The sequence below is a fragment of the Lagenorhynchus albirostris genome, chromosome 21, assembly GCF_949774975.1.
Source record: "Lagenorhynchus albirostris chromosome 21, mLagAlb1.1, whole genome shotgun sequence".
NCBI lineage: Eukaryota > Metazoa > Chordata > Mammalia > Artiodactyla > Delphinidae > Lagenorhynchus > Lagenorhynchus albirostris.
The window spans coordinates 21,532,221-21,548,053 of record NC_083115.1 but is presented as its reverse complement, the minus strand read 5'-3'; the positions used below and the strand labels follow the sequence as shown (position 1 = coordinate 21,548,053).

The 15,833-nt window shown below is 38.6% G+C and overlaps 1 protein-coding gene across 3 annotated transcripts in view; it reads right to left on the bottom strand.

The window, feature by feature from the left end:
* Nucleotides 1–6,713: 6,713 nt before the first annotated feature.
* Nucleotides 6,714–15,833, bottom strand: part of PDLIM3 (PDZ and LIM domain 3) — a 30,071-nt gene continuing 20,951 nt past the window's right edge. For 2 of the 3 annotated variants that reach the window (XM_060136616.1, XM_060136617.1), the window contains exons 5-7: nt 10,749–10,876; nt 8,802–8,913; nt 6,714–7,436 (exon numbers count right to left, since the gene is read on the bottom strand). In XM_060136616.1, coding sequence (XP_059992599.1) covers nt 7,247–7,436; nt 8,802–8,913; nt 10,749–10,876 — 430 coding nt within the window. In that variant the 3' untranslated portion in view covers nt 6,714–7,246. Of the gene's footprint in view, nt 7,437–8,801; nt 8,914–10,748; nt 10,877–12,473; nt 12,738–15,833 lie in introns of all 3 variants that reach the window. The other variant, XM_060136615.1, reaches the window with a different exon arrangement.

Genomic DNA, 15,833 nt, shown 5'->3' with positions numbered 1-15,833 from the left:
GAACATGGGAAGGTTTGGCCGTTCTATAGAGATGATAATATAGAGCTTTCCTCCCTCTGACCAAGGCAGAAGCGATGGGGAATGCAGTTTCTCTGGACTGAGGCATGTAGGTCAGATAAGTGCTGTTTGTGAAGCTTATCGAGGCTACGTAGGTGCTTATTGGTTTGAATAAATATAGCTGTAGGAGTCTCTGTAGCTTCTTGTAGACTTTAATTCAGCTCGCAGTATGTGACCTTCTTCCTAATGCTAAGCTGCTTTATGCTTTTTAGATACCGAAGGAGCTGCACTAACTCAGGTCACTTGATCACACATTAATAATAGGAGTTCGTTTCCCTTGCTATATATAGATACCTAGAATGTGTGCTTCCAATGGAGCTAATGAATTTGCAATGATAAATTCATATTCCTTGCTTGATTTCAACTGTGAGCTATGACACGAGTCAGAGGTGGTATCCGTGACCATGGAACAGAATGAAACTTCTAAATTGAACCAAGAGCCTGGTCACATTGACAGCATGCCTTCACTAAATTGAATGTCTAGCCAGTTAACACCAATAAAGACAATGTCAAGAACACATCAGTGACTTTTTGAGCTGGTAGAAGTCTCAGGGGTCATCCAGTCCGTTTCCCTCATTCTGCAGAAAAGAAGTCGAAGCCCAGTGAGTCCAGTCTTTATCCAGAGCTGTTTTCATGACAGTCTTCTTACTTAAGCCTTACTTAATCATATCATTACTTAATACTTTTATTATTCCACACTACCTTTTTCTAGCACTCATGGAAGAAATGATTTTTCTTATAAAGAGAACAAACACAGACTGTAAGTAAATGTTGATGTAAATAAAATAATACAATAGAGAATTATAACAATGTCTAGGACTTTTAGGTTTAAAGATTTCCAAGCCATGTGACTTACTACTGGAGAATATTAGTGAGGTTAAATGCTGTTTTTTCCCCTACTTGTTTGGTCCTGTACCGAAGTTAAACTCTCTGAAACTTTTCCTCATCTATAAAATATTTAGTTGGCAAAGTTGTAAGGAAATAATTACATTTGAATGTGACCAATATTATGTCAAGAATTTTGTAAGCATTCAATTAAAAATATATATACTAAATAAAATAGATGTAGGCAATTGAGGGACCTTAGTTTTCTTTCTAGCTATAAGATTATAATGTAGAATATTGCCAGTGAATCTTTGGTGGGGACAGGTTGCTTGTGAGCTCAGGCTTTTAAAATTGTCCTCCTCAAATGAAGAAAAGTTCCAGTGGACTTCCTGAACCTGATCTGTCTTAGTGTGAAATGTCAGTTCTTCTGGGATCACTAAGGATAGGAATCTAGTTCTGTGACTCTTCCAATTGGACACAGTTGTGCTCATTGTAATTGGACCCGGATTTCCAACACCAAAGAACAATTAGAAGGAATAAAGCCACCATTTTGAATCTAGGATTAAACAGTGAAAAGTATACATAATAATCGTTAGGTGCTTACTTACGTATTACTTGCTAGGAAATTTGTTAGATCTTTTGATACGAATTATCTTGATTTAATCCGTATCACAAACCTGTAAAGTAGGGATTATTGTCCTCATTTTATGGTTGATGAAACTGAGGTCTGGAGAGATTTCATGATTTCCCTATACCTTACAGCTAGGAGATTGTAGAGCTTGGTTTCAACTCGGCTCTGCCCATGTCCAAAGCTCATTTTTGTAACCACCAAGCTCTAATACCTGGAGTAAGTTATACTGAAATGGAATCTAGGTGATAATTTTTACAAAGCTTACTGAGGGCTTTGTTGTCCCATGAAAGCCTTATAATCATCTTAAACTAAAAGCTACTAAATCTCCTGTGCAGAGATAATGTGAGGTGGTCTAGAGCATGGATTTGGAAGCCAGGCCACCTGTGGTCAAATTCTGGCTCCGTCATTTACTACAGGAGAAACCTTGGATAACCTTTTTGTGTTTCAGTTTCCTCAACTGTAAAGTGGGAAGAAAAAGAGGACCCACCTCACAGGGCTGCTGTTAAGATTGGATGAATTAGTATCGTTAAAGCACTTAGGACCCTGCTTGGTACATAGTAAGAGCAATGTAAGTGCTGGCTATTGCTATTGTATCAGCAATGATCAAGCATTTTCCGGAAGAGGAAAATGAAGCATCGAAATAAGAACGAACATTCCTACCCATGTTGTTTCTTTTGCTCCTGTGCATTTCTAGTCTTAGGACTCTATCTAACAGATTAGTGACAAATACATATTTATGTTAATAGTGTTCTTTTAAAAAATAACAGCATTGTTGAGATATAATTCACATACCACATAATTCACTCATTTGAAGTGTGACTCTATGATATGTAGTATATTCACAGAATCGTGCAAACTGAGTTGCAGACTCTTCAGTCTGGAAGAGGCTACGAGACCCCCAGTGCTAAATTTACTCAAACCAGTAAACACCTGTGCACCCTCAGTGAGATTCACAAACGCAGCACTTATCTGACCTAAGTGCCTTGTTTCAGAGAAACTGCATTCCCCATTGCTTTGGCCTTGGTCAGAGGGAGGAAAGCTCTATATCACCTCTACAGATCGGCCAAACCTTCCCAAGGTCCAAGAGACTGTTAGTCCCTCTGTCTTCTTCTTGGTCCAGATCATGCCCATCACTCTATTCCTCAGGTTCTCTTTCTAACTTTTTTTTCTATATCTAGAATTCCTACCCTTGAAGGCATTCCTTTAGATTAAAGGGCTGTCTCCAGAGCAAAACACAAGTATTAGACATAAAAGGGGCAGTAGAAAATTATTAGTACTTGTTAGCAGGAATTAGCCTTTTCCATTGGCTGGCAGAGCAAGCATTAATCTGAGGATTGGGATCAAGGACAGTATTCATGAGGAGGAATGAGAAGGTTTGCAGCATGAAGCAGTGTTCTGGAAGGGTCATGGTTGGGAGCTTTGGGAACTTGGACAGCAGCATCTGGAGCCCAGATGTGTGAAGGGGCAGGCAGGGCAGCATGTGCAGCTGTGTGTGGCATAATGGTACACAACGCAGGCTCTTGCATGTGACGTTGGTAGCATGAGCCTGGTGTTTTAGTGAACCACAGATGTATGTGCACTTTGGCATTTATACACGTGATGAGTAATTCACACACCTGTGTTTTTCAACCCCCTCTACTTCAGAAAAGGAGATGGAATGGGAATTTGGTCTCATGAGAGGTAGTTCTGAAACTCACAACATAATTTTGCTCTTGGTACAGAAATAATGACTTGTATGTACTCCTTCGCCAGATGAATAGTTGAATAAATAAATGAATGGAGTAATTTTCAACTCAAACAAATATTTGGCATTTTATATCTTAATTTTAAATCTATATGCTTAATATTTATGATAGGGGTAGCAATTAGGTTTTAAGAGCAGCTCTTGTATTATTCTTTGGATAATGGAATTGTGCTTTGGGTTTTTCATAAGTTGAGGTGTGCTGACATGCCTTATTCTTAGAGGTAGGAAAACATGTTGTTAGACATTCTCTGCATACTTGGACAAACTTTTGAGGTAATTCAGAAGATAATGTTAATATCTCATTTTATGTTCTTCTGATGTGAGCAGTGATGAATAATAGTACTACAGAATTTGGAAGAAAGAAATTATGATAAAGCACCCACTTCTTCTAGGTGCTTTGTTTTAAACTTAATTGCATGAAGCATTCTAATTAGCTTGAAAATGTCAATTTGTAAATATAGCCAACGCATTCAAAAATCCATTTTGTTGTTGTGCCTAGTATTCAACATCTCTTACTTGGTAGGTGCTCAACTAAATATTTATTGAGTACTCTACAACATGAATAGAAGCTTAAGACGATTATCTTGAAATAGTCATGTAGATCAGGTAAATGGTTTATTTACTTCAATTATCTGAATACCCTCAATCTGTCTCCAATTTTCTTTTTTTTATGCTTAAGTTTCAGATGGCACAGCATTTAAAAAGAAACATTAGGCCATGATAACAGGATAATACAGAATAATGGTTGTAAGTAGTAGTTTCCCAGGACTGAAATAAATCTGTTCAAAGGACAACTTGACAAACTTTTGCAACTCAAGTTGTTAGGAGAAGAACCCCAAAGCTCCATTCTGCCTATCTTGGGATATTCCTGTGAGGGACAAACTTTAGATTAGCTTACGTAGAGATAATCTAAACGGTTTGCATGTCACATTAGCCATTAGCTTTACCTTTGCTTACATAGGTGCAAGTGTATGTGATAACTAGAACTGTTTTTCACTCAAACAGTCGTCCTATTGGTAGAGAGTGTAGCAACTCTATTCTGCATTTACTCTGAAAAAACAGCAGTTTAGTTAATCATGAGTGCAAAGTTTACAGATGCCCAGTTCTGTCTTGGATCATTTCATTGCTCATTGCTAGCTTTAATAAGCTTATAAATATAAAAACAGTGACTACTCTGCTTTCTAAGAAGACGTGGTATGCTGAGAGCTAAATAAAAACTAGTTGGCATCCTTTGTTCATGGCATGAATTCCTATATAAGACCTGGTATGAATTCATTTTTGAAGGACAAAGTGCTAGTATGGGGGAAATACTGTTATTTGTTTGCTTTTTAAACAAAGTTTTAACTCCTTTCCATTTTAACAACATTGCTATTTTCACCCTGTACGTTACATATTTTAAAACGATTTTTATATTGCATTCATTTCTATTGATTAATTCTGTCATAAATTCCTCTATATGTTTAAATTTCTAGATTTAATCGTCAAAAGAATAAAAATAATGAACACGTACTTTTAGAGTATGCTTCACAAGCCTTAGTCACAGAGACTGAATTATCAGCTTTAAGCCCTATCTTTCCTGAATTTCTGATTAGAACTATACTACTACTTTTTTTCAAACTGTACTACTTCCTTTTCTCATTATTGAACATCTGAACTTAAGAAGTTCATTACGTACTCTACTACATATAAAATGTGTAAAATATAATTTTAAGGGAAATATTGTCTGATATCCAACATCAAGTGTACACTAGTGTACAATATAATATCTAATCTACACTTTCCTTCTCATGAGTCTTTCATTCCTATTTAACTTCTTTTTAGTGTGGTACACATACCTTCAGCGGCACTTCCTGACTCCAGAGATGCTGTTTGACCTTCTCCAGATAACACCAGGCAGTCTTCCGCTGACAAGTGCCTTGGGTGTGTGAGGGGGAGGGGCAGAGAGGGGGCACAGTGGGGATTAAGTGCTTTTCAAACAGCTTGTATGTGATCCTCCTTATCATAACTCTGCCTTCATCCCCTAGTCCAGAAATGCCTGGTGCTGTCAATTCCCAGGCTGTTTCCAGTGCTGGAGAGTAAATTGGGTTGGTTTTCAGTTTTCTCGGTTGCTGCTTTGGATTTTAACTTTCTCAGGTTTCCTAAGTCAGTTACCATGCATTTGCCCTCTAGCTTCCACATTTTTAAGATTATATCCTTACCAGAAAAAATATTTTAAAATAACATCTGAACAAAAAATGTAATGTATTTGAATACATTCATTTCTTTGATTGCAGAATTTTCTATTTTATTGGAATAGCTCTGTGAGTGAATTTGTGTTTTGGTTCAGGGGTTCCAGTTTTTTTTTGGCTCACGGGCCCAGCCGCTCCGTGGCATGTGGGATCTTCCCGGACTGGGGCACGAACCCGTGTCCCCTGCATCGGCAGGCGGACTCTCAACCACTGCGCAACCAGGGAAGCCCAGGGGTTCCAGTTTTGATCTCAAATGCCCATAGGGGCCAGGCAGGTGTTCTGGCTCCTCTCACTGGTTCAAAACCTCAGACAGGTCAGGGTCAGAAATAATTAAGTTTGGGAGAACCCCAGAGCAATACAACCCAGGCCCTATTTTCCATTTGGGACAATAGGAGAATCCTTGCTCCAGTAGGGTAGAGATGACTTTGTGACACAGTGGTGAGACTGAGGGCTTGAGACAGTCCCACCTCCCCAGCCTGCTGGTTCCCATGTTTGTACTTGGAGAGGACAGTTTCATAAGCTCCCCTGGGTTCCCAGTGAGGTGCATGGGAAGTAGGTAAGACATGCAAGTAAGGGGGCATTGCCGTGGAGCCACCATAGTGAGAGGCAAGGTGACAAATCAGAGCCAGGGGCCAGATGGGGTTCATGTCTGAGATGCAAAGGATCCAAGAGTCCAGGGAAGGCTGAGCTGAGACTTTTGGACGTGGTGGTAGAGGTGGGCTTGTTGCCTGGTCCCAACTATGCTGAGAAAACGGAGCACACGTGGAATCATGGGTTTCAGCAGAGAATACAAGCAGGACCCCAGGAGACCAGCAGCCCCTCCCTTCCTCAGGGGCGTCCCCTAAATGTCTCCTCTTGGAGGTGCCGTCTTGGGAAGGAGAAGGTGGTGGTGGTCAGCCTTGAGAATAAAGAGCTAGCCTTGATAGAGTCTGAACCTTGACTTTGAATACTTATCTGAAAGAGACATTTAAAATGAAAGAGACTATTTCAAAGCAGCAGAAACTGTTTTAATCTGAAAGAGACTGCATCACCTTTAACTAGCACATTTAAAATTTCCCCTCCTATCAGCAGAAATTGTGGGCTCAGAAGAGTGAGTGAGTTATGAAAACTAAAGAAGCCACATTTTTCTTAAAATACCTGAGTTGTTAGTGTACACGACGAGATATGACTGGGCCCTCTCATTGGAATGTTGATTTTATCTGAATTCATTGAGTGCCACTTCGTTAGGTATTTTTAAAATGTTTTATGTATTTATTATGTATGCTGCATCCAGTAGTATAACTGTTTGAATATGAAACTAGAGAGATCTAGGGAATTTCTGCCTGACATGCACTATTATAGGTAAAACAGATAACAGACACCTGCAGGGCTGTCTTAGAATACAAGATTGTCATTTGTCGTAAGTACTGCAATTGCAAAATCAACTGGTTAAGGAAGGGCAATTAGACTCCCCCTAAAATCTTGACGTTTACATGTTTGACGGTCATATTATAAATGTAAAATATAGAGTGTGACATAAAAATTATTGCTCTAAATTTCATTAAGTTATTGCTAGCCCCAAAGAGAAATACAGTTGAATGTATGTTTCTGTTAGAGCAGGCATCTGCCGCCCATTCCTTCTCCTGAGGATACAATGAGATAAGTGTCTAAAAGCTTGGTTCTAGATTTGGAGTCAGCCCTTTGCTCTACTTCTGCCCCAAGCCGTTAACGTCTGCCTGTGAGGGTGCGCCTGGGTGAGTGCATGTTCCGTCTGCTGGAGACTTAAGCTTTGGGATAAAGAGTGACTGTGTCGTAGCCCTCTGGGGGCCTCATGCGGGCCCGTGCGTGGGTTTCGCAGTACAGCTCCCCCTCCACGAAGAAGTAGCCCTTTTGTTTGAGGTTGAGGTTACAGTCAGCACACACGAAGCACTCTGGATGCCGATGCTTGTCCCTCACCTTCACAACCGCACCACTGTTGGGGGAAAAGGAGGCCTCGTGAAAAAAACCCCACAAAGCCAGAAACATGATACAAAGGCAGACAGCACTACAGATAAGGCAGGTGTTATCTGTTTCACGTTCAGGAAACAATAGCTGCAAAGCTGGGCACAGCTGTGGAACTGATGTAGTTGCCAGGGAGAGCCAAGACCACCATAGTAAACCTTCACATGTGTCTCTCTGTTGTTGACGTGTGAATATTTTTCAGATCTTTTTCAAACAGGTTTTTTTTTTTTTTTAGAAAAATGATAGGATCCTTACTTCATGATCATTCCCCGTGTTTCTTTGAAAGAGGGAGACATGATACAGATAAAACAGACACCTCTGCAAAGGATTCTGATTTTGGCCAAGGTTGTTGTCTACACAACTAAAAGTCCCTCTGCTTACTGTCTAGCTTGGTGATCCAGCCTCTATTCTATGGAACACAGAGAGAACAGATCAAAGGGCAGAGATGGAATTTCCACTGGTGGGTGGACTTGGCCTCTACCGTCAAAGCAGTTTACTCCAACTTGGGGGCAATCATTGCTTCGTGTAACATCACAACCTGTCATATGTTTTGAGGTCCTGTCTGCTCCCATCTCCCTGTCCTGCTTGTTTCTCTGTCTCACAGCCCCTTCTGTGCTGTAACCAGGCTTATCTCCCACTGCCCTCCTGGGATGAGTCCTGGGTAAGTGGACAGATGGTGCCTCAGTGTGTGAGCTAGTGACATAGGAACAGAAAAAAGGGATGGAAGAGGTGACCACATGGGGCATGAGGTGGAGAGACTGAAATGCTCTGGTTCACTTGAAGGTTTGAACTGGCAGGTGTGGCTATTCACACATGAAGTCCCTTGAAATGGAAGCTGACTCTATGTCTAAAAATCATATTTCAGTATTTGTGCAACTTAAGAAACCATGTAAAGATAATGTGTTTTAATTAATAACTGGGTGACCCCCATATTTGTTTTCCTGGGTTTATACAGAAAAGGAAGTGTTCAAAGGCTATACAGAAAAGGAAGTGTTCAAAGACTATATACATTAACAAAGGGAGGGCTTTTTGAAGTGAAGTTATTCTTGGAAATGACTTTTTAAATATACTTCTGGGGTGATTTCTTTTCACCAGAATATGTCTGAAATTATAAGTCAAGATATTCGACTCACATTCTATGCTAATTTGGGGGTACATCGAAGGAATTCTGGTCAAAATGTGCTAAATGTGTGGACATTATGTTTCAAGTCAATGAATAGAAATTTGTTTTTCATAAAACTTAAAACCTTTTCTATATACGGAGTCTTAAAGTACAAGAAATAGAGAACTGACAGCAAGATTTATGATAAATTTTGGAGTTGAAAATGAAACTTACACAACGCCACTCCCACATTTGTCACAGAGTGGCATCTTCTGTGTGCTGCCAGCACCGCATGGGACTTTTGTAACTGGAGCTCTCACACTCCGAGTTCCAGCAGGACGGTCATCTGAAAAACAGAGTGTTTCCATTTATGGCAAGGGAACAGCTGGCAACAGTTTATACTTTGCTTCTATTTTAAGGTGTGCACTTTAACCTGAGGAATTCTTAGTTGCACCCACAATATCATTTAGGAAGAAGCAGGACTGGTTCAAGCATAATTTGTTCTGAAACGGGACCTTACAAAACAAAATTAGTTAAAAATTGTTGTAGTTGTTGTCATAGGGAGCTGTTACAAAATGCCCAGAGGGGCAGAGGGCATTTTGCATTCTTCTTTTTTTAATTGTGGTTAAAATATACATAAAATCGACCATCTTATCTATTTTTAAGTGTGTAATTCAGTAGCATTAAGTATATTCCCAATGTTGTGCAACCATCACCAATATCTATTTCGAGAACTTTTTCATCATCCAAAACAGAAACTCTGTACCCAGGAAACATTAATTCCATATTCCCCCCTCCTTCCTGACCCTGGTGACCTCTGTTCTGCGTCTATGACTTGCCTATTCTAGGGTCCTCATATAAATGGAATCGCACAATATCTATCCTTATGTCTCTGGCTTATTTCACTTAGCAGAATGTTTTCAAGGTTCATCCATGTCGCAGCATGTATCCGAATTTTCATTCCTTTTTAAGGCTGAATAATACTCTACTTTATGGATATAGCACATTATGTATATCCATTCACGTGTGGATAGACGTTTAGGTTCTTTCCACCTTCTGGCTGTTGTGCATAATGCTTCTATGAACGCTGGTATATGAGTATTGGTTTGAGTCCCTGCTTGCAGTTCTCCTGAGTATACATGCAGCAGTGGGTTTCTGGATCCTATGGCAATTCTATGTTTAACTTTTTGAGGAACCACCTTACTGTTTCTCACAGTAGCTGCACCATGTTACATTCCCCATCAGCAATGCACAAGGGTCCCCATTTCTCCATACCGTTACCAACACTCATTTTTCATTTTTTTTTGATAGTGGCTGTATTAATGGGGCATTTTGCGTTTTTGTGCAACTTCTGAAGGACAGTATATCTTTTGAAAGTGGAAAAACATTGGTAAGAGTATGAACTCTGAAGACAGCAGGAGTGGGCTGGAGACCCAACTCTGTTTCTTACTTGCTGTGTGACTTTGTACACATCCACCCTCTCTATGCCTCATTTTCTCTTTTGTTAAATAGGGAAAATAATAGCTCCTACCTCACTGGGTTATTGTGCGGATTAAATGACCATGTGTGCAAAGCACTCAGCACAGGATTTGGAGCACAGTAAGGGTTCATTCCAGTGTTATTTTAAAATTTTGATGATCATGACACCCTGGAATATGGGGGAGGCTGAGAAATTTTGCAACATTTTATGATCTATAAGCTGAGCCAGCCCTTGACTACTGTGGATGGGATTTGTCTTCAGCACCCTTTAATCACCAAGTTGGTGGCTACCTGGATATGTCTGGAAGCTCCTTTCCTTAACCAAGCACCACCCAAGTCCTTTTCAGCAAAGCATCATTTGATGACTGATTAAAATCGGGTTTTTTTGTTGTTGTTGTTTTGTTTTGTTTTGTTTTGCGGTACGCGGGCCTCACTGTTGTGGCCTCTCCCGTTGCGGAGCGCAGGTTCAGCGGCCATGGCTCATGAGCCCAGCTGCTCCGCGGCATGTGGGATCCTCCCGGACCGGGGCACGAACCCGTGGCCCCTGCATCAGCAGGCGGACTCTCAACGACTGCACCACCAGGGAAGCCCTAAAATCTGTTTTTAGACTCTCATTCCCATTATGCTTGCTGCCCTCCCCCACCCTGATCCTTCCAATAGCCTCTATCAATAACGTTTCAGCAGATGTTCACGACTGCTCACCATCGTTCACTAGTTCCTGGAGCACCCTGAAGGAGCCTGACTGGCGAGGCTGAGTAGGTTCATTCCGATTGTCGTGGAGCATCCGGTACACATCCGACTGGGGGGGCACTGGGGAGGCCGTGGGTTCACTGAAACACAATATGGTTTGCGAAACAGCGTCAGGAGTGTGTGTATGTACAAGAAGCCACAAGATATCAACAAGCAGTGATCACTATATTTACAGCAACTCCTGGACAGAGATTCAGTATTTTCAAGTTAATGTCTATTATATCAATAGCTAAAAATATAATGTGAATTCACACGGGTTGCCTTAAAAATATCAGTAATTAACCTGGGGGTCACATCAGCACTTCTCCATGTGGCAAAATCCTTTGGAGGGCAACTAAAATGTGATTGTTAGGAAATAGTAATTTAAAAAATAATGCTTATGTCTGATGGATATATAATTATAATGTGAACAAAATTAACCTTTCTCAGGAAAAAAAGGACAACATACACATGATAGAAAGTGCACGAGTGAGCCTGGTTTGATTATTCTCAGTCATAAAGATGTCAGTAAAATTCAGATTCATTTCTGATATTAAACCAACAGTGTATGGTTTAGTTTTGTTAACTCCTGTAGACAACAAAGGTATCATTTTGCTTGTAAACTGAAGAAATTCAACTTGTCAGTGTTTGAAAGTGCATAATGTAGCAACTTTCACATAGAAGTCAGCTTTGTTGGCTACTAAATAGCCACATTATAATTCATTTACAAAAATGATAGAAGCTTTATTTTAATAAACTTTCTACAGATATATTCATGATGAACAATAAAAAAAGCCACAATAAAAATACATATCAGGCACTGAGTTGCTTTATTATTTTATGTCATTTAATTGCATTATCTAGAAAAGGTAGTTGTTATTTGCACATATTTTTATTACCAGTGTCATATTTGGAAGTAATCATCTTATATATCTGAAACTCCTTGCAAATGGCTTTGAGATACATTATGGTATTATTATCACATTGTATTCATCCCAAGAATTATCTCTGGGATATTGGTACCTAGCACTCATAAGCATTACCATACTTTATAATGGCCCTATAATATTGAAAGAAGTAATAAGATTTTATCTTACAGTAAATTTTTTTAATTGAAAATGCTTGATGGCAAAAGTACTTTGAACAAATATGCATAATAAAGAAGAAATTAGTCAAAATAGCGATCAATGGAAATTAAATGTCTATAGCAGTAGCTTGAGATATTCACTTATAAACCCTTATTCATGGCAGAAATTTTAAATGAAAAATAATTAACTCTCCACAAGATGCCATTAGAAGAAAAAAGAGGTATCATCTCTTTTAAAACTTCTCTGAACCTCCCATCCCTTTCCCAGTTTTTGACCCCCAAAGGAGAAACATAGATTATCCCAGATTATAAATCACTTTTGAGAAGTATTGTACCAGACATTCGTAAACTACACTGCAGTTTTTCAAAAGACATATACGTTTGGTCCTTCCATGATTTCAGTTTATTGCGATCTGTCACATAAAACTCTACTTGGTTAATTTTTCAAATCGCCCTTATCATTAGGCCTAGATATCTGCAATAAATCCTTAGTATTTTTTTTGAAAGCTTTTCACAAAGCTTTCTTTCAATGATAAGACAGTGTACAAGACAGCAGTAAAGTTGACATTGCCCATGTTAATATGCCGATGGTTCAAAAAGACTCATATTACCTCATTGAGGGCGTTTCCCCTAGAGCTGTTGAAACCTGACCCTGAAGTGTTTCCATAATATTGCCATCTGAGTACAACTGCATAGGTGTATTAAACTGAGCATGTATAATCTTCACACCAGGAAGTTCCATTTCCAAAGGAATGTTAGGGGCCATCTTAGCAGCAACTTTCAAGTCACCTGGGCAAATAGTACTAAGAGTACTGACAGAAGAAGGGGTGCTACGTCCACTGCCACCGTCAATACCGGACGGAGTACTGCATCCACTGTGTTAATGACCACGTTACACAGAGATGACACAGGAACCAGAAAATCCAGACAGGAGAACACAGAGAACAAGTACAGAGAGGTTAAAAGTAAGAGGTGAATTAAATCAAATGAAAAAGAAATATTTATTTCTGGCTAGAAGTTATTTTCAAAAGGGAAGACATTTAAAAATTCATGATTGAAAAACGTTTAACAAAATTAAAAGGTACAGGTGATATTGCATTGTTTGGCTCTGTTCTACTAGACAATATGTTCTACGAGACGAAGGCTTCATGTAAAAAGAGCTGTGCATAAAGGAAGTGGCTCAGGGAAATTACATTAGCGGGACATCCTTTTACATTTCTGAGCTGCAGTTTTTAAAACTAAAATATTAATGAATGATCCTTCACAAATAGTAATATGAGTATGCAGCATGAAGATCCAATCAAATATTTAGGCTAAACGTTTCAAAAGAAGAAGTATTTTCAGAAATGCAGTTGGGCCTTAATTGAATAGTAATTGGCAACTTGTAGGTTATGTGATAGAGATTATGTTTTAAGACTATTTTGTAAATATTTTATTGTTACTATTTTAACTCTTTCTACTTTCATTCATTCATTTTGTGAAGACTATACTTTAAAAAATTGTTCGGTGATTTGATATAGGCTCTCGAAACAGCCAATAAATGCCTGTCGCCTTGAAATGAATGATTAGAGGGGAAATAAGGTGATCTCAAACTCTGTGAATGCTACTTAGAGCTAAGATATATATATTTCTTTTATACATAGCTACTTCTTGTAAAATTTTGGAAGCACACATATATTTCCATGCATATTTGTCATTTCCTTTTAAAGACAATTTAAGGCAACTCATTATTAAAACATCAGAAAGGCCAGTCATGCAACTTTAAGGACAACGACAGAAATTTCTTATTCGCTATGAATAGAATTTTCCGTGGATAAGAGGTTAGTCATAACTGATGCCAATGACTAAAAAGTCATTTTTCTACATGCATTTTAAGTGCAGCATGAGAAATGCATTTTTTGAGAAAAGGAATATATTGGTTTTTTTTAAGCGCAGTCATTTAAGACAAAGCTAAAAGAAATAGTAATATTAGTGTGAACTTCAGTCATGCCTGCAGGTTAGTGTTGCTGTAAACTGAAGGCAGAGAACAATTTATATGGTGTGTTTTCCTGAAAGTGTCCTCTGAGGGCTCAAGTATGGCCGCATACCTGCATTTACTCTCTAGGGCCACTAATGCCAACCTCAGCCCCATTCAGAGAGCAAAAACCAAAAGCATATATTGGGCATTGATTTTACTGGCTTCATCAATGCTGCAGCCTGGATAGTCTGAGCAACCCATGTCACTAGATGAATTAAAATATTTGTGTGTGTTGTGTTATCCAGTTCAACCACCTGCAAAGACTGAATCGGGCAGGTATATATGAACTTGCTCCTTCACTTCCCAACTACTGAGAACTTGTTTGAAACTCAATCAGTAAATTGGTTGATCACATACAAAAATGTCATATGGTTTATTCACCATTTTCATAGGCTCAACACTATGCTGAAATTGACTTCAGTTGGTAAAAGAATAGAAATAACATTTCAGTTATAGGTGCAATTTAGTCAGGATCATATTGATTTGACCTCAGTATAATGAAGTTTATTAAATTGTAATTTAGGGATTTGAAACACTGAGTTTCAATATTGGGAGACTTCGGCTCAAAATAGTGAACCTTTTCAACAAGCATTTATAACTACTCGACCTTACTGTGTGCCAGGCATGGTGCTAGATAGTGGAGAAGTAAACTATGGTCAGCTCAGAACTTACAGATATACCTTATTTTACAGTTGTAATTAGTATTACATTTTTTTCTGTTATTAGTGTTCTTATATACATGCATGCTTGTGTATATAACTTTATTTAAGCAGAGACTGTGTCTTCTATTTCCTAGTTTCTTTATCATTCTATTTAGGGGCCCGTGTGTATTGAATAGATAGGAAATAAACCCTAAGCAAAAAACAATTATCTTTTTATAAATTTCTGGGACAATTTTAAAAGAGCTCTTGAACTGATGCTTTAAATAAAATAGTTTTCATGGACTCTAGTCACTGTGGAGATCATCATGGGTCACCATGACCTATTCCTGTGACCTGGAAAGGTAGATACCATTGAGATTTCTTGACATTGACTTACTGGCTTGGCAACCTGTAAGGTTGATGATACACTCAATTACTCTCATACGCTTGGATAGATCATTAGACAGAGAACTAACTTCCCTGGTGTGTATACAGACTTGGGGACATGCTTCCAGAAGCGACTTGTCCAAAAACCACTCACCAGATTGTATTTTATCATTTGGATCTAGCCTTGTATGTATTTTTAATGATAGCTGTGGCTTTAAACATTTACATATTTTCATATGAAAATACTGGTCTTTTCATATGCTTCAATTATGATGAAACCATTGAAAGAACCCTAACTAATAGTAAGACCCAGGGAAATGAATATATTAGCATCTCCAACTTACTTCTGATTCAAAAGTTGTTTATTAATGGTGTAGTTATTGCTTGGTAAGTAGCCACTCAAAATTCCACCTTGATGAACAATCATTTGGTAAGAACAAGAAATTCAGAAGCTAGAGCAAATAGTGAGGGGACACAGGAAGAAAGGAAGGATAATAGAAGCATTTTTTATAATTTTTTTAAGATTTGTGTACTGGTACCTGTTTTTTAAGCAGATCCTCTCATCTCTTTTTCCACTCCCCTCTTCCAAATTTAGCTAGATTGAAAGGCACCAGCTTACAATACAAAATTATGAGTGGCTTATTATTATCACCATGTTTGAATTAAAATGAAAATGTAAGAGAAGGGCATTACATACCTGAATCTCCTTGACTTTCCCTGAATTTTTATAAAATTAAATGTTATTGGTCTTCAGCAAAAGCAAGATCTGTGTTACTCTAATGTATCATTTTATCTGAGCCTCGCGGAGTCCTATAGCTCAAGTTAGTGAGCTTACCATTATGCTAAGCTCAAAAGAGTGCAAGTAGATCCATTTTACTCTGCTTCTCTGGGAAGATGCATATATTATGTATCTATTTATTCAATAG